The sequence below is a fragment of the Vulpes lagopus genome, chromosome 10, assembly GCF_018345385.1.
Source record: "Vulpes lagopus strain Blue_001 chromosome 10, ASM1834538v1, whole genome shotgun sequence".
Classification (NCBI taxonomy): domain Eukaryota; kingdom Metazoa; phylum Chordata; class Mammalia; order Carnivora; family Canidae; genus Vulpes; species Vulpes lagopus.
This window is the reverse complement of record NC_054833.1, coordinates 35,588,318-35,613,802: the sequence shown is the minus strand read 5'-3', so window position 1 is coordinate 35,613,802 and position 25,485 is coordinate 35,588,318. Positions and strand designations below refer to the sequence as shown.

At 55.8% G+C, this 25,485-nt stretch overlaps 1 protein-coding gene across 3 annotated transcripts; it reads left to right on the top strand.

Annotated features, from left to right (window-relative positions):
* The first annotated feature begins 1,103 nt into the window (after window positions 1-1,103).
* SLC37A2 (solute carrier family 37 member 2) lies at window positions 1,104-23,503 on the top strand. Of its 3 annotated transcripts, none has more exons than XM_041772902.1 (19): window positions 1,104-1,359; window positions 11,942-12,023; window positions 12,457-12,550; window positions 12,682-12,760; window positions 14,051-14,186; window positions 14,608-14,684; window positions 15,755-15,921; window positions 16,646-16,689; window positions 16,959-17,099; window positions 17,442-17,532; window positions 18,879-18,941; window positions 19,286-19,371; window positions 19,910-19,958; window positions 20,165-20,238; window positions 20,488-20,566; window positions 20,709-20,806; window positions 21,095-21,159; window positions 21,362-21,418; window positions 22,925-23,503. In XM_041772902.1, exons 1-18 carry the CDS (start codon window positions 1,301-1,303, stop codon window positions 21,390-21,392), a joined length of 1,515 nt encoding a protein of 504 aa, XP_041628836.1. In that variant the 5' UTR covers window positions 1,104-1,300; the 3' UTR covers window positions 21,393-21,418; window positions 22,925-23,503. The 3 variants fall into 3 exon arrangements, with proteins under 3 accessions (XP_041628836.1, XP_041628837.1, XP_041628838.1); XM_041772904.1 differs by lacking the exon at window positions 1,104-1,359 and adding an exon at window positions 10,535-11,464; XM_041772903.1 differs by lacking the exon at window positions 21,362-21,418.
* The last annotated feature ends 1,982 nt before the right edge of the window (window positions 23,504-25,485 follow it).

The window sequence follows — 25,485 nt, the reverse complement described above, 5'->3', positions numbered from 1 at the left end:
CCTTTGGTTGCTCGACCTCTCTGTGCTGCACCTAATCTAGCACTGGTTCCTTCCTCCCATCTCCTTCCTTCTTTCCTCTATCCCTTCACCTCTTGTCCTCTGCTTGTTGTTGTCTTCATTTCTGCGACCAGACCTCTGCCCCCTGACACCTGGCATTAACGAGGTATTACAGCTCTGCTTACCCTCTTTGTGCTTGATTCCAGGGCAGGGAACAGCCAAGCCCATCATTCTGGGCCCTGACCTGTTGGGCGGATTTATTGCTCCATCTTTATGACCTTGCTCTTCAGGCCTGGGCCCTCCTAGGGGTTCAGGGTAGGGTGGTGTTAGGGCTGAAATCAATTTGCACGGACATGTTCCTAGTTTATATTCTATTAACAACTTTACTCTCCAGGTGAATGCTTCCTTTCTGGCCCTGTAGAGTTCACCCCTCTTGGGTTCAAATCCAAAGATCTCACAGTATCTTCTTTTCATAGGTGGGAACATGCCCTGGAAATCCTCGGGCTAGAGGCCTTGAGGAGCACTTTCTAAGGGCACAGAATTCTGTGCTGCTTCCCTGCTGCCTGGCTGCTGCCTCCAGAAGGGAGAGCAGAACGGCTGCAAGCCTGTCCCGGCAGGAGTGGATGGGAGGCCAGTCTCCCTGGGGAGGGGGGCAGGTAGAGGCCCGCCTGGCTCCATAGGGAGCCCGGAGTCCCAGTGGGACGGGCAGCCCGCGTTGGGCCGGAGGGATTTGTCTGGGCCCATACTGTAACCCCGCAAAGCCTCCTGCGCTCTCAGGGTGCCCGAGGGTGCACCACCCTCAGACCAGTGCGATGCGGCGGGGGTGGGAGGTGAGGGGGGCACCCGGTGTCATGTCACTACTCCCCCCCCCCCCCCGCGAGCCTCAGTTTCCCAGGACAGAAGGACGCAGGCGGCCGCAATGAGCTGCGGGCTGCGGAAGGTCGGAAGGTCGCCGAGAGCTGACTCGGGGCTTTCGGTCCCGGCCCGGGCGGGAAGTGAGCGGAGCAGAAGCGCAAAGGCGGAGGCGCCCCTAGGAGCTCCGAGGGCGGCCGGTCCCGCGCGGGGGCCGGGAGGGGAGATGCAGGCGCCGGAGGTTGGGGGGTCGGTGCGCGCCGGGTGGGACCCCGAGGGCCTGCAGGGGCGAGGGGGCGGGGGCTGCGGGCGTCGGGCCGCCGAGCCGGGGCGGGCCGGGCCGCGGGGCATTTAAACCCGGCGGCGGCGGGCGAGGGCCACGCGCCGGCTCCGCGCCCTCCTGCGGCCGCGCGTCCTCCGAGCTCCGGGCCTGCCCCGTCGCGGCCGCACGATGCGCTCCGCCCTGGCGCCCGGCGTCTGGTTCCTGCGCACCTTCTCCAGGGACAGCTGGTGAGCGGGGCGGGGGCGGGGGCGGCAGCCGCGGGGGAGGCGGCGCGGGGCCGGGGGCCGGGGGGCTCCTCGCACCCCACCCGCTGGGCACCGAGGCCGGGCGGCGTCCCCTTTGTCCTCGCGCGCCCCTTCGGGGGCCGAGGCTGGGGTCCTGGGACCGCGCCCCAGGGACGTGGGTGGGGGCACACCTGTCGGAGCCCGGGGGCTCCTCTGCGGACCCGCCCCCGCCCCCCCAGCCTGTGCTTCCCTCCTGCCCAAGGGGGCCTTGCAGGCGAGGGCCCGTCGGGGTGCGGGGTGCGGGGTGCGGGTGCGGGGTGCGGGTGCGGGTGCGGGGTGCGCGGGGCAGGGCGGCCTCCAGCCCCCGCTTCACCGCAGGCCACGCGCTGGAGCAGGTCTCTCGGTCCGCACAGTGTGTGTGTGTGTGTGTGTGTGAACACTGTGTTAGTTGCCATCACTTAACAATTTGTAAACGGTCATGTAAATTAGCCAGATCCCTGGCCCCTCTTGAGAAACAATTGAGCCACACCAGGCCCAAATTCTCAAATTATGTTACTCCGGTGGAGAATCCCCTTTAGATAGCGCGGGTGCTCTCAAGATGACCACCTTACTGGTTCCAAGAGGTAAGAGCCCCCTCGCTCAGCCCCCTCGGTCCTGGCAAACTGGGACGACTGGTCACCCACGGCGCTCGGAGGGCAGTGACCGCCCTCCCTGGTGACAGCCCTCCATCACTTCCAGCCTTCTTCACTCTCTTGGAGTATTTGATCCTTCTTGAGTTTTAGGACTATTAAAAGATGCTTTTCGTAAAAAGATGAAATTATGACTGATAGGATATAAGAAATGAACACGTGTTAAAGATTTTTCATTTTATTGATCATAAGGCAGGCAGATGTTATGATCAGTTAGAAAGTCTTAGGAAGAGGGGAAGAGGGAGCCGTTGTTTCTAATGGGTGTGGAGTTTCAGCTGGGGACAATGAGAGGTTCTGGGGATGGATGGTGGTGACGGTTGCACAGCAGCTCGAAGGTGCTTCATGCCAGTGATCTGTACGCTTCAAAATGGTACATGTTATGTATATTTTAACCACAATTAAGAAAGAATCTGAAGAACTTGCCCATTTATAGATCAGGAATATTAAGACCAGACTGGCCTTCCGCAGATTAGGAGGAAAGACTATTCATTTGAGACTGTCATTTCATACACATGACTTGTCAGTTGCCTGCCACTCCAAAGAATTATAAAATAGCACAAAGTCAATGAAAGGCTAGAATCCGGGTGTCTGGAGGAGTGTCCCCTAGACAATGCACAGTTTTCCAGGGAAGTATTTTTTTTTCTACAGTCTCCTCTGCTTTGATCAAAAATAATTGCAAAGATTATTCTTGATCACAAAATAAGGCCGGTCTCATCAGATTTTATCTGATTATGTATACAGGTACAGCAAGAGTGTTCATCTACAATACAGGCCTTGTTAGGTTGCTTCCCTGGAGGTTTTCATAAGAAATCTTAAATTGAACCTTTAAAAGCCTTTATTTATTCAATTCATTTATTATTATCTATATTATTTACTGTTTTGAGATTAGAAAGCCAAAATACTAGTTTTACCTACTGTTACCCATAAATGTGGGCAAATTCCTCCTTTCTTGAAGTCCCCAAAATATCCCAAGTGTACTGGGCCTGCCAGGGAAGGACCTTCCTTATTTGCCTATAAAGGAACACAGTAAACAGTTTTCTTGGGAGGGTTTTATTAGTATTGGCTTCATGCAGTCAACCTTAGTTCCTTAAAAGGGGCTGGTTATATCTGATTCAAAGATCATCGTTGTCAAATATGACATTCCAGGTAGGGCCTTGGTTATATAATCAATTTTTCTAATTACATCCTGGTTAAAAAAAAAAAAAAGGACAGGGTGCCTAGGTGGCTTAGTCATTTGGGGATCTGACTCTTGATCTCGGCTTAGGTGTTGATCTGCCGGTGGTGAGTTTGAGCCCCACGCTGGTCTCCACACTAGTTGTGGAGCTCACGTAAACAATAACAACAAAAGGACAATTTCTTATTAAACTTTTGCTAATCACCATATGGCTATGAAAAGCAGGAAGACTCAACAAAAGTTTCTGAATTTGGAGGGTGGGGTGGCCAGGTAGGGAGAAAGAGATTTTTGCAAGTGTTTCATTTTAGTTTACAAAAACAGAATCTAGTAAATTGTTATGGGTTATACACAGCTGAAGAAGAAATTGGTAGGGCTTCTTTATATTTCCAGAAAATTGAACACTATGACATCCACAATATTCCAAACAGCAATGATGACCATCCCTCATCAGTTCACTTGGGCCTATGCGATTCTTATCCCACCGAATCTTGGGTTAGCAATCTCATAAACCTGTCCGCTTCTTCACTAGAGTTCTGGAAATCCTTACTCAACCCACTGGGTATGTTCTTAAAGATGTATAAGCAATGCCATGAGAAGCCCATACCCAAGAATAAGTGCCTGGAACAGTGCTTTTTCGAGATAGTTCTTGCTTGATAAAAACAAAACTTTTGGCCTCTAGCTGATTAAAGAAACTTTAGGAAGCATTAGAATGAAACAAAAACTTTCTGTAGGTAACAGAGACCTAAAGAGGCATGAATTAACTTATTACAATAATTTTCAAATGTGAACAACCTGATGAGAATTCATGACAAGAGTGATGTGGCTAATCAGAAAATTTGATTGTTCCTAAGATATGCAAAACAAAATCAAGCCAATTAAAAATCTAGACAATGCCTAAAAACGTAGTAAGATAAATTCAAAGGAGATAGTGAACATTACATCTTAATTTATAAAAATGGGTGAACACAATTTTTATAAAGAAGAAAGTCTTGAGATATTTAAAAATCCTGAGATATAATTTATATAGTATACCAGAGGTATATATACCAAGAACACCAGTTGAAGGGATTGAGTAAATGTGACATAAGTCCTACACGTCTATATTTTATTTATTTAATCTCTGCACACAACATGGGGCTTGAAGTCACAACCTGGAGATCAAGAGTCACATGTTTTTCCTACTGAGCCAGCCAGGCACTCCTACACACTGTATTTCAATAAAACTCCAAGGAAAGTCCCATGTACATCCCAAGTTGAAAATAGAAGATATTAGATTCAAATTAAAGAAGTAATATTGCAGCCCAGGTAATATTTTATTTTATTTTAAAGATTTTATTTATTTATTCATAAGAGACAGAGACAGAGAGGCAGAGACACAGGTAGAGGGAGACGCAGGGTCCCCACAGGGATCCTGATTTGGGACTCCGTCCCAGGACTCCAGGATCACGACCTGAGCCGAAGGCAGACGCTCAACTGATGAGCCCCCCAGAAGCCACCCCCCTTTTTAATTTAAATTCAGTTTGCCAACATATAGTATACCAGGTGACATTCTAAATCAGACCTGAGGGATCCCTGGGTGGTGCAGCGGTTTGGCGCCTGCCTTTGGCCCAGGGCGCGATCCTGGAGACCCAGGATCGAATCCCACATCAGGCTCCCGGTGCATGGAGCCTGCTTCTCCCTCTGCCTGTGTCTCTGCCTCTCTCTCTCTCTCTGTGACTATCATAATTAAATAAAAAAATAAAATAAAATAAATCAGACCTGAAATCGTGACTGGCTGTGCTGTGCTGTTCTCACACAGCAGAGCAACCCTGGGATGCTGAGGACAGACCCAGAGGGCACTGAGAAATCTGTAGGAATTTCTCATATGGCATATAGTTTGTGAAATACTTATATAAATAATGACATTTTACCTTTGGAAATTTAACCTAGATTAGGGTGAGTGTCTATTCTGATTTCACAGTTATTTCCACACAGCTGGTCAATAGCAACATCTCAGATAAACCTAACCATTTGCAGCACCTCTCTTTTTAAAAAGTGAAAGAACAAATCTTTGTGATTTTCCAGGGGCCCTCTTGAATATCTCATTGATAGTTTGAGGTATGAAAGATATCCAGAAAAGTTTATTTTATGTTGCATTTAGGACTTGATTTTGGGAAGACAAAAAAAAAAAAATCAGAGGTTGTTAGGACATTTGAATGCTTATCATGAGTGCCTAAGAAACTGTTCTTGTCTACCCATTTGAAAGTGACCATAATACATTAAAAAAAAATTGAAGGTAACATTAGAAAGAAAATCAGCTATTTCCTAAGAATCTTTGTTTTTTAAAATAATGGAAAATTATTCTCTAATATACTGGATTTTTGCCATCTAGGCAGATTACCCAGGAGGTGAAAGAGTAACATTTTATAACTTCTCTTTAAGCAGACCAATAACCAACATTCAAGAAAATTTTGTCGTTTTAACAGAGACAGAGAACACCAAATTCTACTTTTGCATTGATGTATTTGATACTAAAGGAACCCTAGCCTTATTGAGGAAATAATATGAAAAAGATGAAAACTGAGGCAGATTTTGACAAAATTTTAACATAATTACTTATTTTCGGATTCATTATTTGTGCATACTGTAATCAAATTCTCTTTTCACAAACCTTCTACAAATTAATCCACTCAGGTTTTGTTCTTTACTGTCTTCTTTCTTATTCTGGAAAGACCAGTTATTTTACTTTAAGATAACACTTCTCTTTTTTTCTTCTTCATTAAAAAATATATATATATATATATATATATATATATATATATATATATATATATATATATATCTCATCACCATGTATGCCAAATCGTACCCGTCTGCTGCTATTATTCCTAATACAGTTTCATTCATGTATATTAATTATACCCTTTAATCAGAGTAACTTCTATTTTAGAGAAAATAGGGTTGAGGAGGTTAGTATTTTAGAAGAGCTCATGAAAACACACGGCACCGCTTTCTACAACCACACACATCATTTACACACTTTTTGAAGTGTGATTCTAACTACGTACTGTTGTCCTCTAACAGCTCCCAGATTTAAGACCGATCTGGATTGAAATCCTTTCACCACCATATGTCTTATGCACTTAAATTCATTAAGCCTTGGTTACACCATCGGTAAAAAGAAGACAGGTGGGTTCTGGAGGATGGACATGATATCAGAACATTTTTTACTTCCCGTGGCCGATGCAGGGCACTCAGTACATGTCCTTTTATTTCTTTCCTGCTGAGTATGGGTTTGGACTCCTATCAAACACTAAACATTAATGTGCCAACGGTAGGCCCATTATTATTTTGAACCCGGTGGCTTGCAGTGATGATTAAGACCTGGTCCTACCTTCCGACAACTAAGGATCAAACTCTTATCAGACTTACTGCTTTCACGTGTCCCCAAGGAGGGCGTTCAAGCAGAAGTGAGCAGAAGAAAGCAGACTTAGCTCACCCTTCTGCGACTGGGACACCAGAGGGTGGATTTGCCCTGAACTTTGGAGTCCTTGTCTGTCCAGTGGGGAGACTAGCGGTCCCTACCTCACAACACTGTCCTGAGGGTCACACGAGGTACAATGTATAAAGTGCTCAGACCAGGGCCAGGCTCATATTAAGCACTGACTAAGCCTTTTTAAAAAATTTATTTATTTATTTATTTATTAGAAAGAGAGCGAGAATGCACAAGCAGGGGGAGCGGGAGAAGGAGAGGGAGTAGCAGGTTTCCCGCCGGAGCAGGGAGCTCCATCCTGGACCCCCGAGATCATGACCTGAGCCGAAGGCCGACGCTTCACCAACTGAGCCACCCAGGTGCCCAAGCCCTGGCCAAACCCTAATTATTGCCAATCATTCTACTTGCTCTTTCTACTACTTTGTGCCAGACACTGTTTATTTGTGGTTCACCGCGAGGCGACGATTTGTTTCCCCGCCGCACATGTGGGTATACTGAGGCACAGAGAGGTTGTGTAGCTTGTCCAGCCCCACATCCTTAGTATGAGGCTGAGCTGGAGTTTGCATCCAGGTTGGTCCGACTCCCAGGCCAGAGGTCGTCCTGCTGTCACCCCGATCACAGGGCCGTCTGGCCTCGCAGAAGTCACGTAATACCTTTGAGCCTCCAGGTCCTCGTCTATAAACTGCAGACAGCGCTGAGCCGCACCTCGGGGTGCGGGTGAAATGAGAAGACCCCAAGAGCCAGCAGGGCCCAGCCTAGGGCTGCGGTCAGAGGGAGGGAGCAGCCTCGGCAGGAGGATGGGGTGGCGAGTGACCTGCAGCCCCAGCGCAGAGGCACAGCCAGCAGAGGCACGGAGGGGGACCCGGAGGGCGGAGGGGGACCAGGGAAGGTGGCACCGCAGCTGGGGGAGCCTGAGCGGGCGAAGTCACCCGAGAGCTGTCCCCTGTCCTCCCCCTGTGGGTCGCTTGCGCGGCCTAGAGGTCCTGCGGGCCCGTGGGGTGTGTGTGTGTGTGTGCAGGCGTGGCTGTGGCTGCTGCTCATGGCCTGGGTGCAGGCCCAGGTGCTGTGTGGGAGAAGCACCCAGGACAAGGAGGCGGGGGGAGGAGGGGCTGGCCGAGCAGGACCGCGGGGGGCAGGAGCCGTGCCCCCCCCATCACTGTTGGGAAGGCCGAGGCTGCATGTCCCCCAGGGCTGGCAGAGGGCTCGCCCACAGGTCCTGCGCCCAGCCTTCCAGTGCAGCCGGAGAACCTTCTGGACACCCGGCGCTTCCACACCTGTCACGTGTCACTCAATCCCGTGACACTAGGTGCGGAGTGCGGTGTCTGACTTACAGAAGGGCACAGCGCGGTCAGAGAGGCCGACAGCCCCAGGCCCCGGGGGCAGGACTCAGCCTCTTCCCGCCAAAGAGGACCCTTTCCCTGTCCTGCCCTGGCCCCCGGCCTCCTCCTGGCCTCCCATCAGGGCCCCCGCTGCCCAGTAGCTCCGTCTGGTCTGACTGTCCCGGTAGCGGCAGAGACGTGGCCTTAAGGGCCACCGAAAGGGCTCCTTAAAATGAGCGGTGGAAAAAACGAGAGGAAGGCAAACCATGAGAGACTCCTCACTCTGGGAAACAGACAAAGGGGTGCAGGAGGGGAGGAGGGCGGGGGGATGGGGTGACTGGGGATGAGCACTGGGCGTGGTGCTATGTGTTGGCTTGCAGAGCTGGTCACAGCATATGACCCTGGGGTGCTCCCCTTCCCCCTCCCCTCCCCCCTCCCCTCACCCCCCTCCCCAGCTGCCTCCTGCTTCCTCTTCCTTCCTACCGTTTCCTCTTTCCCTCCTTGCAGGCGGCCTTGGGGAGGGCGGTCTGACTTAGGGCCCCGTGGACGTGGACGGGTCTGGAATGGTCTATGCGGTGGGTCAGGGCCTGACTTCTTCAATTCAGACTGTACCACGCGAGTCCTGGGGTCTGAGTGCAGCTACCCTGAAGGGACAACAGAATTGAGGACAGGCACGGGGTGGGGGGGCAGAGTCTCTGAAGCCCACGACCCCCCATCTGACGGTGCCTGAGTTGGGGTGTGTGTTGGGGGGGGCCGTAGTGCTGTTCTCCTTTTGGCCTCTGGCTCATGCCTCGTACCCTGGATCCTTCTAGCTCAGAGGAAGGGGGATGAGGCTGAGGTGGCAGGGGAGGGGGGGGCTGGGCCTCTAGAGAATCTTGAGAGAAAGTCCGTCCGTCCTCTCACATTGCGGCTGGGACCCCAGCTCTGCCACCATCAGCACGCCCCTCCCCCCCCCCCCCCCCCCCCCCCGTGCCGTTTGCATAGCGTTGACCACCTCTTCCAAACTGACCAGCTCATACTCTTCCAGAGGTTGCCAGCTGCCTAAACAGAACATGGTGCCGTGGCTTAAAGCCATGTCTTTTCATCACTGTGGCTGCGGGCTAATGGCTCCCTTTGCTGGACGGGATCTTGAGACCAAGCTCTGAGTCAAGTTGATCTCTCTGAGCAAGCTCCTGAGTCCCAGCAGGAGGAAGGGTAACTAGAGGATTCCTCGGGCTGAGTTTCTGCCCCCAGAGGGCTCTGTGCCCTCCGGGACTTGGCCTGTCCCTGCCCCATCCTGGGTGCTGGAGGCCGGGCTCCGGGCTCAGGGCTCAGCGCTGTGCTGTCTGTTCCAGGCTGGCCTTTCCCTACCGGAGTGTCTGCCAGCCTCTGTGGAGGATTTGGCAGGGGGTGGGGCACTCCCGCCACCGGCCTGGTCCTTATGTTCCCAGCCTCTATCCTCTTCAGATCTGCTGAGTCCCACAACAGGCACATCCAAGGACAGGTCACCAAGTCCATTTGCTCAGGGCAAGGGCCAAGCTCACCTGCAGCCACAGCCAGCCCAGCCCGTCACATGGCTACTGAGCAGTCCTGGATGGGGTTGGAAGCCCGCTCCTGGCACAGGGGGAAGGGGATGGCGACAAGGGAGCTTAAGTCCCCACTGGCCTTACAGGGTGGGCAGCGATGGGGTTGCAAAGTAAGAAAGGAGGATGCAGGTCCTGGGGGTTGACTGGGGAGAGGAGGCTCCTTTCCATCACCTCCTAAGGCTGGTGTCCCTCTCCTGTGCTGTTCCTTGTAGTTTTGGGTTGTTGTCCTGGCAGTGGTAATAGGTCCTGTAGGGTTTTTGTTTGTTTTTAACCCATTGCTGCTTTGGGACACATCGTTCCCTGTCCTTACCTCAGGAAGTCCTAGTGCAAAGTCTTAATAAGGTCGATAGTTGGACTGTCCGCTCATAGTTAAGAGAGAGCTGGTTCGCGTCCCTATCTAACTTGGTTACTGAGTAACCAGTATTAGGGTGAGGGAGGGGGGACTCTAAGAAGTGCCACTTTCTGCTAACAGAGATTTGGAGGGTCACGGGGGGCAACTGGCCTCACGTCAAACAGTCCCCGGGCCTCACAGTACACAGTGCCACCGTACCTGGCCTGCTAGCCCAGCCCTGCCCAGCACGCGGGCTGCCGTCCCTCCCCTCACAGCCACAGGGGGCCAGCTGCTCCCTTCCTGGGGCCCCTTATTCTGAAGAAAGGGCTTGAGAGAAGGGAAGTGAAACCTGTGGTTCTCCACGCCCAGAGCCCCTCAGCTGTCTTTCCTGTGAGAGACTAAATCTGGCAGCCTTGGTGTCAGCTTAGCTCAGCCCTTCACCTGATCAGTGACCCCAGGCCCCTTTGCACCATGGCACCAGTGACCCCAAGCCCCTTTGCACTGTGGCACCAGGGCCTTTTGCTCAGAATAGCCACCAAAGTGGAATGGAATGGAAAGAGGGCTGTGGAATGGCAAGTCCATTGGATTAATCAGAGGCCTGGTGCCAAGGGCGCTGTGCCCAGCTAGCCGTGGGACTCTGAGCTCATCCTGGCACCTCTTCGGAGTCCAGGGAGGAAGTCCCAGAGGGCATCAGGGCCAGGCCTGGCATCACAGCACGTTTGAGGACCTCCTGCACCCCCATCTCCCAGAATCATGACTCATCTGCCCTATTGGGTGTCAGGTTTTCGACTGGAGGTGGGGTCAGAGCTGGGTGTAAGGGCAGGGCTGGAATCTCACAGGTCAGGATATTGGCGTGGGCCCCTGCTGAAACTCCTTATCTGCTCCCAGGGAGCACATGGGCAGGCCGCAGCAGGCCAGAGTCTCTGCTCCATCGCCTTGCAAGCTCGCAGCTGAAGCAGAGTGGGGTTGGGAGGCAGATCCCTAGAGAGGCCAGAGTGAGCCTCCCGTGTCCTGCCACTTAGGGTCATGTTGCTGAGGGATGGAAAGGGCTTTAGGGTCCTTCCTACCCTTCCCCCTCCTTCTCCATGAGATCTTGAATCAGCCAAGGCTCTGGATCTTTCCTAAATGCCTGCCTCTTCCTCCCGGGGTGTGGGTCCATTTTTGAGGTCTATTTTCTGTGTATTTTGTGGCTCCCGGCCGCTGACTCAGCTCAGCTGATGCTCTGCTGAGGAAGCAGACACTGACTCAGGAGGCCACCGAGGCCTTCCCCAGACCCCCGGGGAAAGGGCAGGCTGAGGGGTTCTTTCCATCCCAAGACTGGTCCTCGGGATGAGAAGTGGGGGGAGGCGAGGGCGCATGTGATGTGTGAGCCACAGATGGAAAAGATGACCTTCTGCCCAGTGGGATGGACGAGACCCGGCCTGGGAGGAGGATGTGGATTCCGACACCAGCTCCCCCACTGCGGCCACGTTCCCGGCTCTGTTCCACGTTCTGGGCTCTGCTCTAACTGGGCTACAGCCGCTGCTGCTCCTGCTGTGTTCCAGGCCTAAGAGGACTAGTGAGCGCCCCTGGGACAGGCCCCCCTGCACCTGCTCCCACCACTTCCGGTGTTCTAAACACGGTTCCACCTTGCTGCTGCCATGTCTCGGCAGGAAACACAGACCCACATAGAGGCGTCCTGACCTTAGGTCAAGGGACAGTGGAGGTGATGGGAGGTGACAAGAGCTGTGGGGATCGGGGACAGAGGACATTTGTGTGGTCTTGGGGGGCTGGTGCTGAGCCAGCTCTGCTGCAAGGCCTCAGGAGCTGGGACCAGAGAGCCAGGGCTCCCTGAGCCCCGTGGCCTCCAGGCCTCTGTTCCCACCCACCCCTTGGCCTCCGTCCCAAGGAACTTGTGTCTGGTGGGGACATGTAGGTAGAGAGTTCGGGGTGCCGAGGCCCTGGGGCTGCCAGAGTGGGCCCCGGGGGACACTACGACTGAGCTTCCAGCTGAGGCCGACTTCCTGCTAACCCAGGTGCCTGCCTTTTCCTGCAGGTTCCGAGGCTTCATCCTGCTGCTCACCTTCTTCATTTATACCTGTTATCACATGTCCAGGAAGCCCATCAGTGTTGTCAAGGTGAGGCTGGCCTGGCACTCGGGAAGAGTGCAGGGGATGCCGGGCCCAGCAGAAATAAACTCTAGGAGAATGTTCTAGAGCTCGGCCCAGAACCATCCCTATTCCCTTACCATAGTCATGGAGGTGACTCCTTCACATGGCCGACCCCTACTTTGAGTAGTTCCTAGGGAACTTTCCTGAGCTGCCCCCTTTGACAGCAGTGTTGCTGCCTGTGGGTGGAAGGGGAGGGCTCTGCTCCTAGACTCCCCTTGCCCTTCACTGAGGGTCTGACGCGGCCACTCGCCCCTGTAAGCCAGTTCCTGCAGGAGGAGAAGCCAGGGGAAGGAGCACGGAGTCAGTGGGGAGGCCCTGGTGCTGGTGGGGTCTGGGAGGGCTGGGTGGGCTCTGACACGGGGAGATGACCCCTGACCTGTGCACCCCATTGCCTCCTCAGAGTCGTCTGCACCAGAACTGCTCGGAGCTGATCGAGCCCACTAACGACAGCCACAGTATCAATGACACTACGTGGTGCGACTGGGCTCCATTTGGTAGGAACAGGGCAGGTTGCCCTTCCCCACTCCCCATGTCTCCGCCCCAGGAGGAGGTCGTCCGGGGCCAGAAAGGACTTCTTGCAGGGACAGCCAAGCACCAGCGTTCTGTCTCTCTCATCTGTTTTCAGACAAGAACAACTACAAGGAGTTACTGGGGGCTGTGGACAATGCCTTCCTTGTGGCCTATGCCATCGGCATGTTCATCAGGTAAGAGACAGGCCGAGCCTGTGACTGTCCTGGGGCCAGGTGCGCTCCCCCCATTTTAAAAAGATTTTATTTATTTATTCATGAGAGACACAGAGAGAGGCAGAGACACAGGTAGAGGGAGAAGCAGGCTCCATGCAAAGAGCCTGATGTAGGACTCAATCCCAGGACCCTGGGATTATGCCCTGGGCCGAAGGCAGACGCTCAACCGTTGAGCTACTCAGGCGTCCCTGCTGCCCCCCTTGACTAACCTCGGGGTGGAGGGGGTCCAAGAGAAAAGGCTGATGCCCCCCCCCCCAGGTAGATAGGAGACCAAGAGGTGGGCACACATACCAGCAGCCCCGGCCCTCCTCGTTTCCTTACCGTCGTCACCTGGCCTGCGCCTTCACCTAGCAGACTCCTATTTTTAGTAGCTTCTTTTCCTGGAAAGGCTGGACGCTCCCTCTGTTGTTCTCTCAGATGACAGTGGTGGTGATACGGCTGGAATATGGTGTTTCCTGCACCGGGATCCTTCATGTCTGGGGGGTGGGGAGGACCTGGACACAGAGATGGCAAGGAAAACCCCCATTCTCTCCTGGGCCTAGGTTAAAATTAGCACAGCGGGCACCGCTTTGATGCAGCAAGTCTGGTGTCCGTCACCAGGGGCCAAAGGCGAATGAGGCAGGGTACTGCCCTCCGATAACCCACAGCCTGGTGGAGGTGCCCAATTCATCAGCAGCTGGTTCCGTAGCCATGTGGTGGCTCTGCGACAGGAGATGGTGGCACCACGCTCCCTCAGATGAGGGGCGGGGGCCCAAGGGACTGAGTGGGGAGAGTTCAGCCTCAGAGTGCTGAGTTGCACACGTCTTGGGGGCATCCAGGTTAAGACGTCCAGCTGGCATCTGCTGTGATCCTGCAGGGGCAGTGATCTGGAGGGAAGCTACCGGGTGGAGCTGTGTAACCTGTAGGTGGTAGTTAAGGTCACAGGACGGAGGCAAGAGACGTGCCCCCAGGAAAGTCAATGGGGAGGAGTGGGCAGCCGAGGGCAGGTAGGCGAGGAGACCAGGGCAGGGAAGTCCAGTGAGAGGAGCCTCGAGGGCCTCCTGGGCATGTGGCAGGTGACACAGAGGTCCCGGGTGGTCACCTGGGCCAAGCCAGCACAGTGGTGTGGAGGGGGACATGTGGCAGGTGACACGGAGGTCCCGGGTGGTCACCTGGGTCAAGCTGGCGCGGTGGTATGGAGGGGGACGAGGCAGGTGGCAGATCTGGGGAGCGCGGTGGGTGATTAACCACAGATCCACTTTTCCCCTCCAGCGGGATTTTTGGGGAGCGGCTCCCCCTCCGCTACTACCTTTCAGCTGGAATGCTGCTCAGTGGCCTTTTCACTTCGCTCTTTGGCCTAGGATATTTCTGGAACATCCACATGCTCTGGTACTTTGTGCTCATCCAGGTACGAGCCTCCACGTTGGGCTCAGACCCCTGCTCTATCATGGGAAGGATCGCTGAGGCCACTGGTCCCAGCCACCCCCAGTGGCAGATTTGGGCTGTGAATCACCCCTTCCCAGCCCAGTGCTCCCCGTTAAGCTGCGGGGCCCTTCTTACCCCTTCTTGGAATCATGCAGGTCATGCATTTGTTTGCTCGCTAAGTCTGCCCTGAGCACAGCCCTGAGGTCCCCGAGAATGCCAGAGAGCCTGGGTCTCTGCAGGGAAGGATCTTGGGCCAGAGGAGAACTCTGCCCATGGCACTGGGGGGTGGGCTGGGAAAGGGGGTGCTTGCAGCGTGGGCCATGGAGGGCCCCTCGGCCCGGACGGGTCGGAGGGAGTTTGCGCATGGCCCAGACCGGTCCCACTGACCTCCAGTCTCCCCGCAGATCTGTAATGGACTTGTCCAGACCACGGGCTGGCCCTCGGTGGTGACCTGCGTTGGCAACTGGTTCGGGAAGGGGAAGTGAGTGTGAGGAGGGGGAGGAGCGGGAGGTGCCCCGGGAGGGCTGTGGGTACCAGGAGGCCACGGGCGGCCTTGTGTATAATTTCAGGGTGAAAGGTTAGAGACTTGTTTCCGTCTTGCTGATTTTCACGTTTAGTTGAATGTTTTAGTGACTGAAAAGCATTGCTGGTTTTCTCATTGATCAGGTTTTAAGCACAAGACAGGCCACCATAGTTCTGCTTCTTCCTCACAACAGACGAATTTCCATTTTGCAGGAAGACAAAAATGAAGCCAATAAAACTTTATTATTATTATTTTTTAAAGATTTTATTTATTTATTCATGAGAGACACAGAGAGAGGCAGAGACACAGGCAGAGGGAGAAGCAGGCTCCATGCAGGGAGCCCGATGTGGGACTCGATCCCAGGACCCTGGGATCATGCCCTGGGCCGAAGGCAGGCACTCAACCACTGAGCCACCCAGGGGTCCCTAAAACTTTATAATAAATATTATTATTTTGTACTTGAACTGGCTTCTGTGCAAAAAATAAATAAATACATAAGAGTTGATTTCGAGCAGGAGTTTCTCCGGCTCAGCCCTGCTGACATTTGGGGCTGGATCATTCTGTGTTGTGCGGTTATCTTATACATTGCAGGATGTTTAGCATCGTCTACCCACCAGATGCCACTAGCAGACCTGGAGCTGGGACAGTTTAGAATCTCCAGACATTTTCTGGGTCCCCTGGAGGCAGAGTGGCTCTGGTTGAGGACCAGTGCTGTAGGGTAGCAGCCGTGGGACCAGAGGGAAGAGAGGGTGGGGGCTGGACATCCTCAGGGTAGGGAGAGCTGCATGTGGAAGCCCCATGGGAGCTGCCCAAGCTGCTGGCTGAGGGGAGCAGGACCCCAGGCCTTGCTGTCACCTGCTTGATGCCAGGCAAGCCCTCCCCTTCCTCCCCCACGGTTGTCTTTGGGCTTAGAGGCTGGAGGCAACCAGCTTTTTGTACTTGGCCGGGGCAATTGTGATGAACCGTGTGCTTCTCTTTTGACTTTTTTCCCCCCTTTTCTCCCCTTTCCTTCCCTGTCCTCCCTCCAGGAGGGGGCTCATCATGGGCATCTGGAACTCCCACACATCTGTGGGCAACATCCTGGGTTCCCTGATCGCTGGCGTCTGGGTGAATGAGCAGTGGGGCCTGTCGTTTGTGGTGCCCGGCATCATCACCGCTGCCATGGGCGTCCTCACCTTCCTCTTTCTCATCGAATGTGAGTGGACCCCCTCCTCCTTCTCGAGAGAAGGCAGCTGGCTCTAGGGGGAGGATTATTATAGGTCATGGGGCTGGAGGACCTGTGTATGGCCTGGGACAAACAGTGTCTCTGGGCCTCAGTTTTTTCCTTTTTTAAAAAAAGATTTTATTTATTGATTCATGAGAGACACAGAGAGAGAGGCAGAGACAGAGGCAGAGGGAGAAGCAGGCTCCATGCAGGAAGCCCGATGTGGGACTCGATCCCAGGACCCCGGGATCATGCCCTGAGCCAAAGGCAGGCGCTCGACTACTGAGCCACCCAGGTACCCCTGGGCCTCAGTTTTCTCATTTGTAAAAAAAGAGCCTCTACTTTCTGGGGTTGGTTGAGGTCTCAGCGAGACGTGCAGTTAGGACACCTGGCCCATCGCTGTGCCTGGCCAGTGCTGGCTGGCTCCGCAGGCGAGCAGGGGGAGGTGACCGAGACGGGATACCCCTCATCCACCGTCCTCTTCCACATCCCCGCGGCCCTCAGAGATGCCCAGCCTGGCAGTGTGGCCACTTTGTGGGCAGAGAAAGTCCACAAGGCAGTAGTGACACTGGTGGTTGTTCGGGAGCCGGGCCTAGAAGGTATCTGCGGAGCCCGGGTTCCAGGCTCCCTCGTGCTGGGAAGTAGACTGGCCATTAACTTGGGGGCAGGGGTTCTGGCCTGCTGGGAAGCTTCTTAGAAGGTTGTTTATTTTCAGACCCAGAAGACGTGGACTGCACGCCCCCTCAGCACCACGCAAGTGTGAGCCCCCCCAGCCCGACCCCTGCCCTTCTACTCCATCCGCGGGGGCTGGTCCCAGAGAGGACTTGGGAGTTGGAGAAGGGCCCGTGCGCCGGGCCCTTGGCTTGGCTCCCCCATATCCTGGCTGGGCCCGAAGGACGTTAGTTCAGACGGGAGGGGGCGCGTACCTCTTCCAGCTCAGGAGCCCCTACTTCTTGCACGGGTTGTGCCTCCAGTTGGTGGGAGGTGGCACCTGGACGTGCCCGCAGCACGGGCTCATCTCTGTTCAGGGTGGGCTGGAAGAGAATCAGGACCCCGAGGACCTTGGGAACAGTCCCAAGGAGAGCAGCCTGGAGAGTGCCACCAGGGGCTCCAAGGAGCCAAGTGCCCAGCCTGCTGCCATCAGCTTCCTTGGGGCGCTCCGGATCCCGGTGAGAAGTTTGTGGGGGGAGGCAAGGGAGAGGCTCTCTAGATTTCTCTGCTGGATGCCAGAAGATGGCGGGGGAGGCTCAGGGTGGTCTATGGCTTCCAGAATTTCTTTATAGGAGGTGCTTCAGGTGAGTGGCCAGCTGAGGGAGGTAACATGGGAGGCTTGTGTTGACCAAGCATTTGAATGTAGGCACCTTGCTCTTACTGAGATGGGCGAGGTCCTGGAGGTGGGTCTGTGTGGTAGGTGGTGGCAGTGCTGGGGGTGCTGAGCACCCCCTGGGGCTACCTCGGGCCTCGGGCCACCTGCACGCCTTTCCCCTCACACCCTCTGCCCTGCTCTGCAGGGTGTAGTCGAGTTCTCCTTGTGTCTGCTCTTCGCCAAGCTGGTCAGTTATACCTTCCTCTACTGGCTGCCCCTCTACATCTTCAATGTGGGTGAGTACAAGGGAGGCGAGGTCACCTCTGGTGGGGAGAGGAAACCTGTCATGTGATGCATGGAATCCCAGAATATAGTCAGGATGCCTGCTGAACCTCTCCTGGGGCAAAGGGAGACTTCTTCTTCTTCTTTTTTTTTTTGGTAGTTGGAAGTTAGCCCCTGGCAGTTAGACCTCATGGACCCTGATTCCAGCCACCTTTCTTCCGCTGGACCAGAGTTGGGAGTTAGGAACTCAAAGTTTTGTTCTGTAATCCTTCCTAACTTCTTCTCTAGTCTTGAGAGTAGGAGCACCCACCTCCAGCCTGCCGAGGCTCATAGATGAGTGGGATTGGTTGGTGCTTGGAAGGTCTGCCTTTGAATGCTTCCCCCAACCCCAGGAAGAGGGCCTGGTGAGCCACCACATGGCCTGAAGCCTGGTAGCGAGCGAACACTGCTTTCCTGTCAAGGGGCTGCCTTCTGGGATTGATGCCTTGTGCCTGGGTGGGAGGTACGGCCCTCCTTCGGGGCCTGCACTCCCCTGCCCCTGCCCTCAGAGCTCCTGCAGGGCCCAGGCCCTCCACCCCAGGGTAAGCTGCTCCCTCCAAGCCCTGTGGGAGGGCCAAGGCTTTGCCTGCACTGTACTTGCTCTGAACAGGATGCCATGGAGATTACTCAAGGCCAAATCCCAGCCCAGAACTTGCCCAACAGCCCCATCACAGGGCCTCTCTCAAAGATAAAGGGAGCATGCCAGGGAAGCTCTGTGGACACTAGGATTCTTTGTTTTGTGGCCTTGGTGCTGGCTTCAGAGTATGAGTCAACCTTGAGGGTTAGGCTACAATTCAAGCTTCTGGATATTCCTTTTTCAAATCCTAGGACAAGGCCTGTGACCTGAGGTCCCCATGTGCCTGTGAGTCTCCTTCCTGGCTTTGTTTATTAGCAGAGACTTCAAATGGGTGTGGAGGCTCCTGGTGGAGGCCTCCTGAGCAGAGCAGGAGTGGGGCTGGTGGGGCTGCGGCTCAGTGAGAATAGTCATGACTCCAGGGCAAAGGTGGCCCAGTGGGACAGGGTTCTCCTGGGCCAGCCCCCGTGCTCTCAGGGGAAGGCTTTTCTGAGAGGTCAGAGCCAACCTGCAAGGGGAGAAGGAAGTACAGGATGGGGTGTGGGGAAGAGAGGGTGTCCGGTCCCAAACTGCTGCAAATTTACTTGTGACCCTGGTGGATGACTTCCCCATGGTCCTCACTCCTTCCTCTGAAAATGGAGGCAGTAGGACTGGATCAGGTGCTCCGTAGCGGTGTTGCTGGCTGTGGCACTCCACGACGTTCGCTCCGAGCCCCCAGGTCTGACCACACATTTGTGTTTTCCACAGCTCACTTTAGTGCCAAACAGGCTGGGGACCTGTCCACCCTCTTCGATGTTGGTGGCATCATAGGTGAGGCCCTGCCCTAATCTGCCTTAGGCTCTATTCCCCTTTTCCCTTGTACGAGTGCAGAAGGAAGGGACGGGTCCAATGTGACACTACCTGGGCAGATGACATCAGAGGAAAAAGGGCTCCTGCCTGGCTGGGTAGCCCTAAGAAAGTTCGCACTTGTGTTTGATCTTCTCATAAAGCAATGGGTGTGGGGAGGGCTTCAGAGAGGAGAGCTCTGCTAGTTTTGGGTGCCCATGCCCAGGCTAGTGTTGGGTAGAGCGATGGGGCAAAGCTTGGGGTGCCACGCTAGTGGGAGGCTGTGGTCACCTCTGGAGCAGCAGCGCGTGAACCGGTTTGTGTTCTAGGTGGCATCATGGCGGGACTCATCTCCGACTACACCAATGGCAGGGCCACCACCTGCTGCGTCATGCTAATCTTGGCTGCCCCCATGGTAGGTACAACCTCAAGAGCAAAATGCACATGCTCGAATATACCTATGCAGGCTGTGGAAATGCATGCACACCTGGGCACCTGTGCACACGCCTGTGTGTGTGTGTGTCTGTATGTGTGTGTGTCCATCCCTGTGCATGCTGGGGGCGGAGAAGCCAAGGGAGGCACAGGAAAGAGATTCAGACTGAGAATTTGGGGAAGGGATTAGCAAGGATCTGGCCTTGGTGGAGAAGGAGCAGACCAGCTGCTAAACTTCCTGGCCAAGAAAAGAATAAGAAATTAAGGTTAGATATTAGATAAGGTTAGATATGAGAAATTAAGGTTAGATATTCTCCTTTTTGAGAAATAGGAAACAATAGATGGCCACATCTTAGACCCTCCATCTCCGGGACAATTAAAGACCAAGAGGTCTGGGTTTGGGAAGGAAAAGGAGTAAGGTGACCTCACGGGTTCCCCGGCCAGACTTCTAGGCTCCAGTCTAAGCCAGGCGGCCGATGGGGAGGCCTGGGTGTGACTCTGCGTCTCCCTCTTCCTCTCAGATGTTCCTGTATAACTCCGTGGGCCAGAACGGGATAACCAACTCCGTAGGTGAGGGGCGGCTGCCCGTCCTGCTGGCACACAGGAAGCCCACTGCCTTGGGGGCCCCCCTGGAACCTGGTTTGGGGGTGACGGTGGGAGGCTCGGGGAAGTGGAGGTTCTCAGCCTGACACCCGGTGTGGGGGTCTCACCTGCTTTGGGGCGGGGGCTGGCGGTGGCCCCTCACCCCTAACCAGCTGTCCCTGTTACTGCCTCAGTAATGCTGATCATCTGTGGGGCCCTGGTCAATGGCCCTTACGCGCTCATCACCACCGCTGTCTCTGCTGACTTGGTAAGCGGGCCACCTCCCTGGGGGATGATTCTGGGGGCTTGGTCAGGGCCTGGGGTCTCCAGGCCCGCATCCCTCCCCCCTCCCTGGTGCACAGAGATCCTGGCACCTGAGACCCTCAAAGTCATCAGCACTGGCCCCCCTCCTTTCCTCTCCACTCCAAGCCCCTGCTGCTGCCTTTCCCCAAGTCAGCCCCCCAGTCCTGGTGCTGCCTCTTCACCTGGGCCTCCCCACTCTGCTGTCTCTCCCCAGGGAACTCACCAGAGCCTGAAGGGCAATGCAAAGGCACTCTCCACTGTCACGGCCATCATCGACGGCACTGGGTCCATAGGTCTGTGACTCCCACTCTTGGCTCCTGGCAGCTGAGCCCTGAGCCCTGTCTTGAGCGCACTCCTTGGAATGCTGCCCCCGGGTGGGCAGGCAGATTGGGGCCCTTTGCCGGGTGCCCTTCTCTGATGTTGTGTTCTGCGCAGGTGCGGCTCTGGGGCCTCTGCTGGCCGGGCTGATCTCCCCCACAGGCTGGAACAATGTCTTCTACATGCTCATCTCTGCCGACATTCTGGCCTGCCTGGTACGGGTTCTCGGGGGTACACAGATGGGCACCGGTGGGGGTCAGTGTCCTGTCCTGCCAGGCCGGATCCCCGGAGGAGCAGAGCATTGGCCACAAGGGCCTATGGGACAGTGAGATCACCTGCCCTACACTCAGAACCACGTTCCCCAAGGGGGACCCTGTCAGATGAGACTCTGTGCCCACAACCTTCCTTCCTCCCAGCCCCCTGCTCACCTAGCACTGGGGACTCCCCATGCATTCAGTGCTAATATGGCCCTCCCCTCCCCCTGTGCCTTGGATTCCCCGCAGCTCCTCTGCCGGTTGGTGTACAAAGAGATCCTAGCCTGGAAGTCATTCCTGAGCAGAGACAGAGGGTGAGTCCTCCCGACTGCAGTAGCCTCTCCTCCCCGACCTCTCTTCTTATGGGAGTTCAAACCAGTGCTCAGTTGCTCGGGACCCAGTCTGAGCCCACCCGCAGCCCAGGCTGGGGCCGGCCCCTGGGGCTGCTCCATGCCCCTCCATCCCCACTCTCAGACCTGCTAATGTGTCCTCTGTTGTCCCCATGTGTCTCTATAGCTCTAGTCTGGCCCTAACCCACCCGCGGTAGTATTTTCCTCAAGTCCCATGACTTTTGTGAGTATTTCCTTCAAGTCCGTGGCTAAGGTGCCATTCGAGTGGGGCCTGCATGCAAATCCTCTCTCCTCCATGTGATTTTTCCAACTTTCTCTTTCCCCTTGGGAGCCAGCTCCAAGACTCTCCACCCCAGCAGAGCATGGTGCTTGGGAAGTGTTTCCTAAGGAGCTTGAGCTGCCAACAGGGCTTGGCAGACTCTTCTCCTTAGGGAGGGAGCGGCATGGCCTTGGCTGTACCCCGAGGACAGAGGCAGGACCCAGGGACATCGTTTTCCCTCTGAACTCGGGCTCTGAGCCCTACATGCCTCCTAAAAGTTCACAAACCAACATCATCTGGCCTGTCTGCCCGGGGTGTACAGAAAACGGCAACTAGAATCAAAGCCTTTGGGATAAGATTGCAATCAAGCCTCGGTGGCTGGCCTGGTGTGTTCTGTCTATTGCCCGGTGGTGGCGGGTGTGGAGGCCACATGTAGTGGCCGAGGCAGAGCCAGCAAGAGGCTTGGCTGCGTGCTGGTGCGGAGGGCAGGCTCTCACTGGCCTTCCCGCTCTCCTTCTGAGCAGGCCGTTCTGGCTGAGGAGCTGGCCAGAGCCGTGGACCTGGCCCTGGATGGTAAATGTGTGGAAGGAGCCCCTGGGCTCAGGGTGACCAGCCCCACATTCGGGGAAGCACTTTCCCCTCAAGATGTTGTCTTCCAGGTTCTCTGGGAGAAAAACTGAGGGTGGGAGGCAGTAGCCCAGCTCCATCCTGCCTGCCCTGGTGGGGGCAGTGGGGACCTCCTCCACCTGCCCTCCTGGGCCAGGCCTGAGGGGAGACTGGGAGGGCCCAGAGAGCAGCAGGAAGGGGGGATGAACATTTAGTGGGCATCTGCTCCCCCTGGAATGGAGTCTGACTTCAGACCCGGCCGCTTACCTCTCAGCAACCTCCAGAGGTCCTCTAGCGATGAGAGAATGGAGGCTCAGAACTCATGCAGTGTGCCTGAGGCCTTCAACAGAGCCTAAATTTGAACCCAGGTGTGTGGGGGCTGGCGTTTCTCTGCACTGCTGCCACCCTGAGCTGGGTCTCCGAGGGAGGCCGGTGTGTGGGGAGCAAAGGAGCTCATGCTAGGGCAGAGGGAACCAGGAGTCCCTGGGCAATCCTGACTTCCCTGCTCACTTTCTTGTATCAGACCGTGGGCACACCCTCTGAGACTCCGTAGCCTCTGTGTATGGCAGGGGGGCACTCACCCCTAAGTCCCTGACAAGGTAATCTGAGGCTGAGACAAGATGGGATCTGTGATTCTGCTTTGTAAAACTGTCAGAGGCGGCACCAGCTTTACAAGGTTCTCATGGTCATCCTGGCTTGCTGTTTGCAGCTGAGGGGGTGAAAGGGAGCCCTCAGTGATAGAGAACGGGGGTGAGAGGCAATTACTAAGGGGCCATATAAACCTGCCTTCCCCGGCCCCACCATGGGGCAGGAGCTTAGTATGTGTCTCACTTTCTCTTCCCCCACCTCTCCCCTCTCCTGCAGGTATAAAGAAATATGAAGCCCTGATTGAAGGAGAAGCCTGGAGGACCTCAGCCAATTCCCCAAGTGCTTCCCCGACCCCACCGCCTCACGGGGGAGTGGGGGCAAGACCACAGAAACCACCCCCAAGGACTGTGGGAGCCTCTTGACCTGACACCAGCCAGCCCGGGGGAGGGAGGGTACACTGCCAACATGAGGACTGCAGGGCTCGTGGCCCAGGACTCTGGAAGCTGCGGGCAGAAGGGATGGGGATCAGAGCCTGAGTGGTGTCTCCAGCTTGGTAAGGGGAGGGTAGGCTCAGATCTTGCTTGTTCAGATTCCAAGAGGGAAGGCAGAGGCCTGACCTGGGCCAAGGCCTGGCAAGGGCGTGTTTCTCCTTCCCGTGTTAAATCTGAACCTCAGCAATCGGCCTGTGTGTAGGGGCGGATTTCTGACCCTATTTCAGAGCTGCCCAGCCTCGCTCCCTTCCTTTGTCCACGTGCCAGTTTTCTCATGTATTTCCCCACATTGGAACCCCTTCTCCCCTGCACTGGGTCCTGTTCTTGACTCCTGACCCGAGTCGATTAAAGTGTTGTTGCTGTATCCTCCAGGGCCAGGACTGGGGAGAGGCAAGGGGGACAAGGCAGGGAGGCATCACTCTTGGGCTTGGGCTGGGCCACTATGGACAGCAAGGGCTTCCGTTGCCCCAGGCTCAGTCCCAGCCCTCGGTGTCTCCACGGGGAGGTGGGGGGCACGTGTCAGGGCAGTGCCGGGGGCGGGGTGGGGGGCATGACTAAATCCCCAGCGTGTGGGGCAGGGATGGTGGCAGGGCCCTGCCAGTGACGACGACAAGTGCTTGCCGCCCGCTAGCCCCGCTCCGGGAGTGGAGGGGCAGAGGGCACGGTGGGACGATGCCCTGAGCACCCACACCAGGGTGATGGCCCGAGCAGGGAGGCGGCCCGGAGCTGCCTCTTGTCCCCTGTGTTCCTGAGCACTTCTCCTGCCTCCCCGAATCCTAGAGCGCTGCAGGCCGGGCTGGCCCTGGCCCTCCTCTCTGACCGCCGCCGCCGCCAGCACAGTCCGGAGTCCGCTGGCCAGCCGCGCCCGGTGCTGGGTGTCCCGGGACCACTCCCTCCCCCCCCCCCCCCAGCGCGGCTGTCATAGCCGGCACTCCCTGCGGAGGTGCTTGGGACAACACTGATGATCGTGGGTAGTGGCCCAAGCGGGAGCTGAGCCTGCTCGGCTGGGCATGAACTGGGACACCAGGGCCAGGGCCACACTCACGGGGGTGCACACAGCCACGGTGACCGGCTGTAAGCCTCCGGCTGCCTGACACCCACTCTGACATCAGGGACCCCTAGGTCCTTGGGTGCCCCCCACCCCACCCACCCTGGGCCAGGGCTACAGTGCCCAGCCTTACATCCAGCCCAGCGTTCTTGGAACCTTCTTTCAGGGCAGAGGCATCTGCGCGGCTCACTGAGGGAAGCCACTAGATGGTGCCATCGTCCCCCGCAGAGCCCAGCGTGGGCCACGCACTCTGTCCCCAGCAGAGACGGCCAGGGGTGCTGTGTTCTCCAACTTTCAGCTGTCTCTCTCTTCTCTCTCTCTCTCTCTCTCTCTCTCTCTCTCTCTCTCTCTCTCGGCTGGCTGCTTCAGGTCAGGGTAGGTTGGCAGGAGACCTCCTCCTGTGGGGGAGACTTCCTCTTCCCTAGCCTCCCCCACTGGCCGGCCTGAAGCCTGGGTCCTGGCCGGGAGGACAGTCCTAAGGGGACCCACCTCCGAGGACGAGATGCGCTGCAGGGACACCTGCAGACAGTATTAAGGCTCCCTCCCTGCCCCTGCAGAGCCTGCCTGGGGGAGGGATAAGACGGAAATTCTGAACAATAGGAGAGAAGCACTGGAGATGGGGGGGGGTGTGCTGAGAGGCATCACCATCCCTCCTCCAGCCTGAAGGAGGGGGGCAGGCCGGAGGGTGATCCCAGGGCAGTTGGTTTGCTGGATCCCCCAGGGCAGTTAGTTTGCTGGGAATGAATGAACGCGAAAGGCGTCAGAAGGGAGAATGAATGGACCGGGCAGGCAGCATGATGGGGGAGGGGGGTGGAAGAGAGAGGATGTTAAAAGAAAGGCTGAGCAAGCCCCTACAGTGCAGCATGGGGACCCGAAAAGCAGTGGGATGAGCCCGGCTTGGCTGGGGGGCCGGGGGTAAGCCTGGCATGGGGGGTCAGCCCCAGGTCCCAGAATCAAGGCCGAGGGCCGCAGGTGGGAGTTTGGGGGAAAGAGAGAAGGTGGAAGAGCCCCAGCCCTGCCGTCTGCCCCTCCGCACTGGTCTCTCAGGTCCCGGGTTCCCTGCCCACCTCAGCTCTGGGCACTGACTGTTCCCCGGAAGCCTGCTACCTGCCTTCTCTCCGGGCCTCAGCGCTCACTTGGGGCTAATGCAGGAGCATTACGTTAATTAGTTATTCATTTAATTTAACTTCACATTTGGTCTCAATTAAGCTTAAAGTGTTCTTCCTTATAGATGTTACAATAGCACTTGTAATTAAAAAGCAATAACTCTTTGCATTTCTCCTTTAGAGAGCCATTGG

What these genes read in the sequence shown, in the direction of transcription:
- SLC37A2 (XM_041772902.1), top strand. Translation starts at nt 1,301, where the DNA reads ATGCGCTCCGCCCTGGCGCCCGGCGTCTGGTTCCTGCGCACCTTCTCC. An exon ending in GGTACTTTGTGCTCATCCAG is followed by an intron (nt 14,187 to 14,607) that starts GTACGAGCCTCC and finishes GTCTCCCCGCAG; the next exon opens with ATCTGTAATGGACTTGTCCA. An exon ending in AACTGGTTCGGGAAGGGGAA is followed by an intron (nt 14,685 to 15,754) that starts GTGAGTGTGAGG and finishes TCCTCCCTCCAG; the next exon opens with GAGGGGGCTCATCATGGGCA.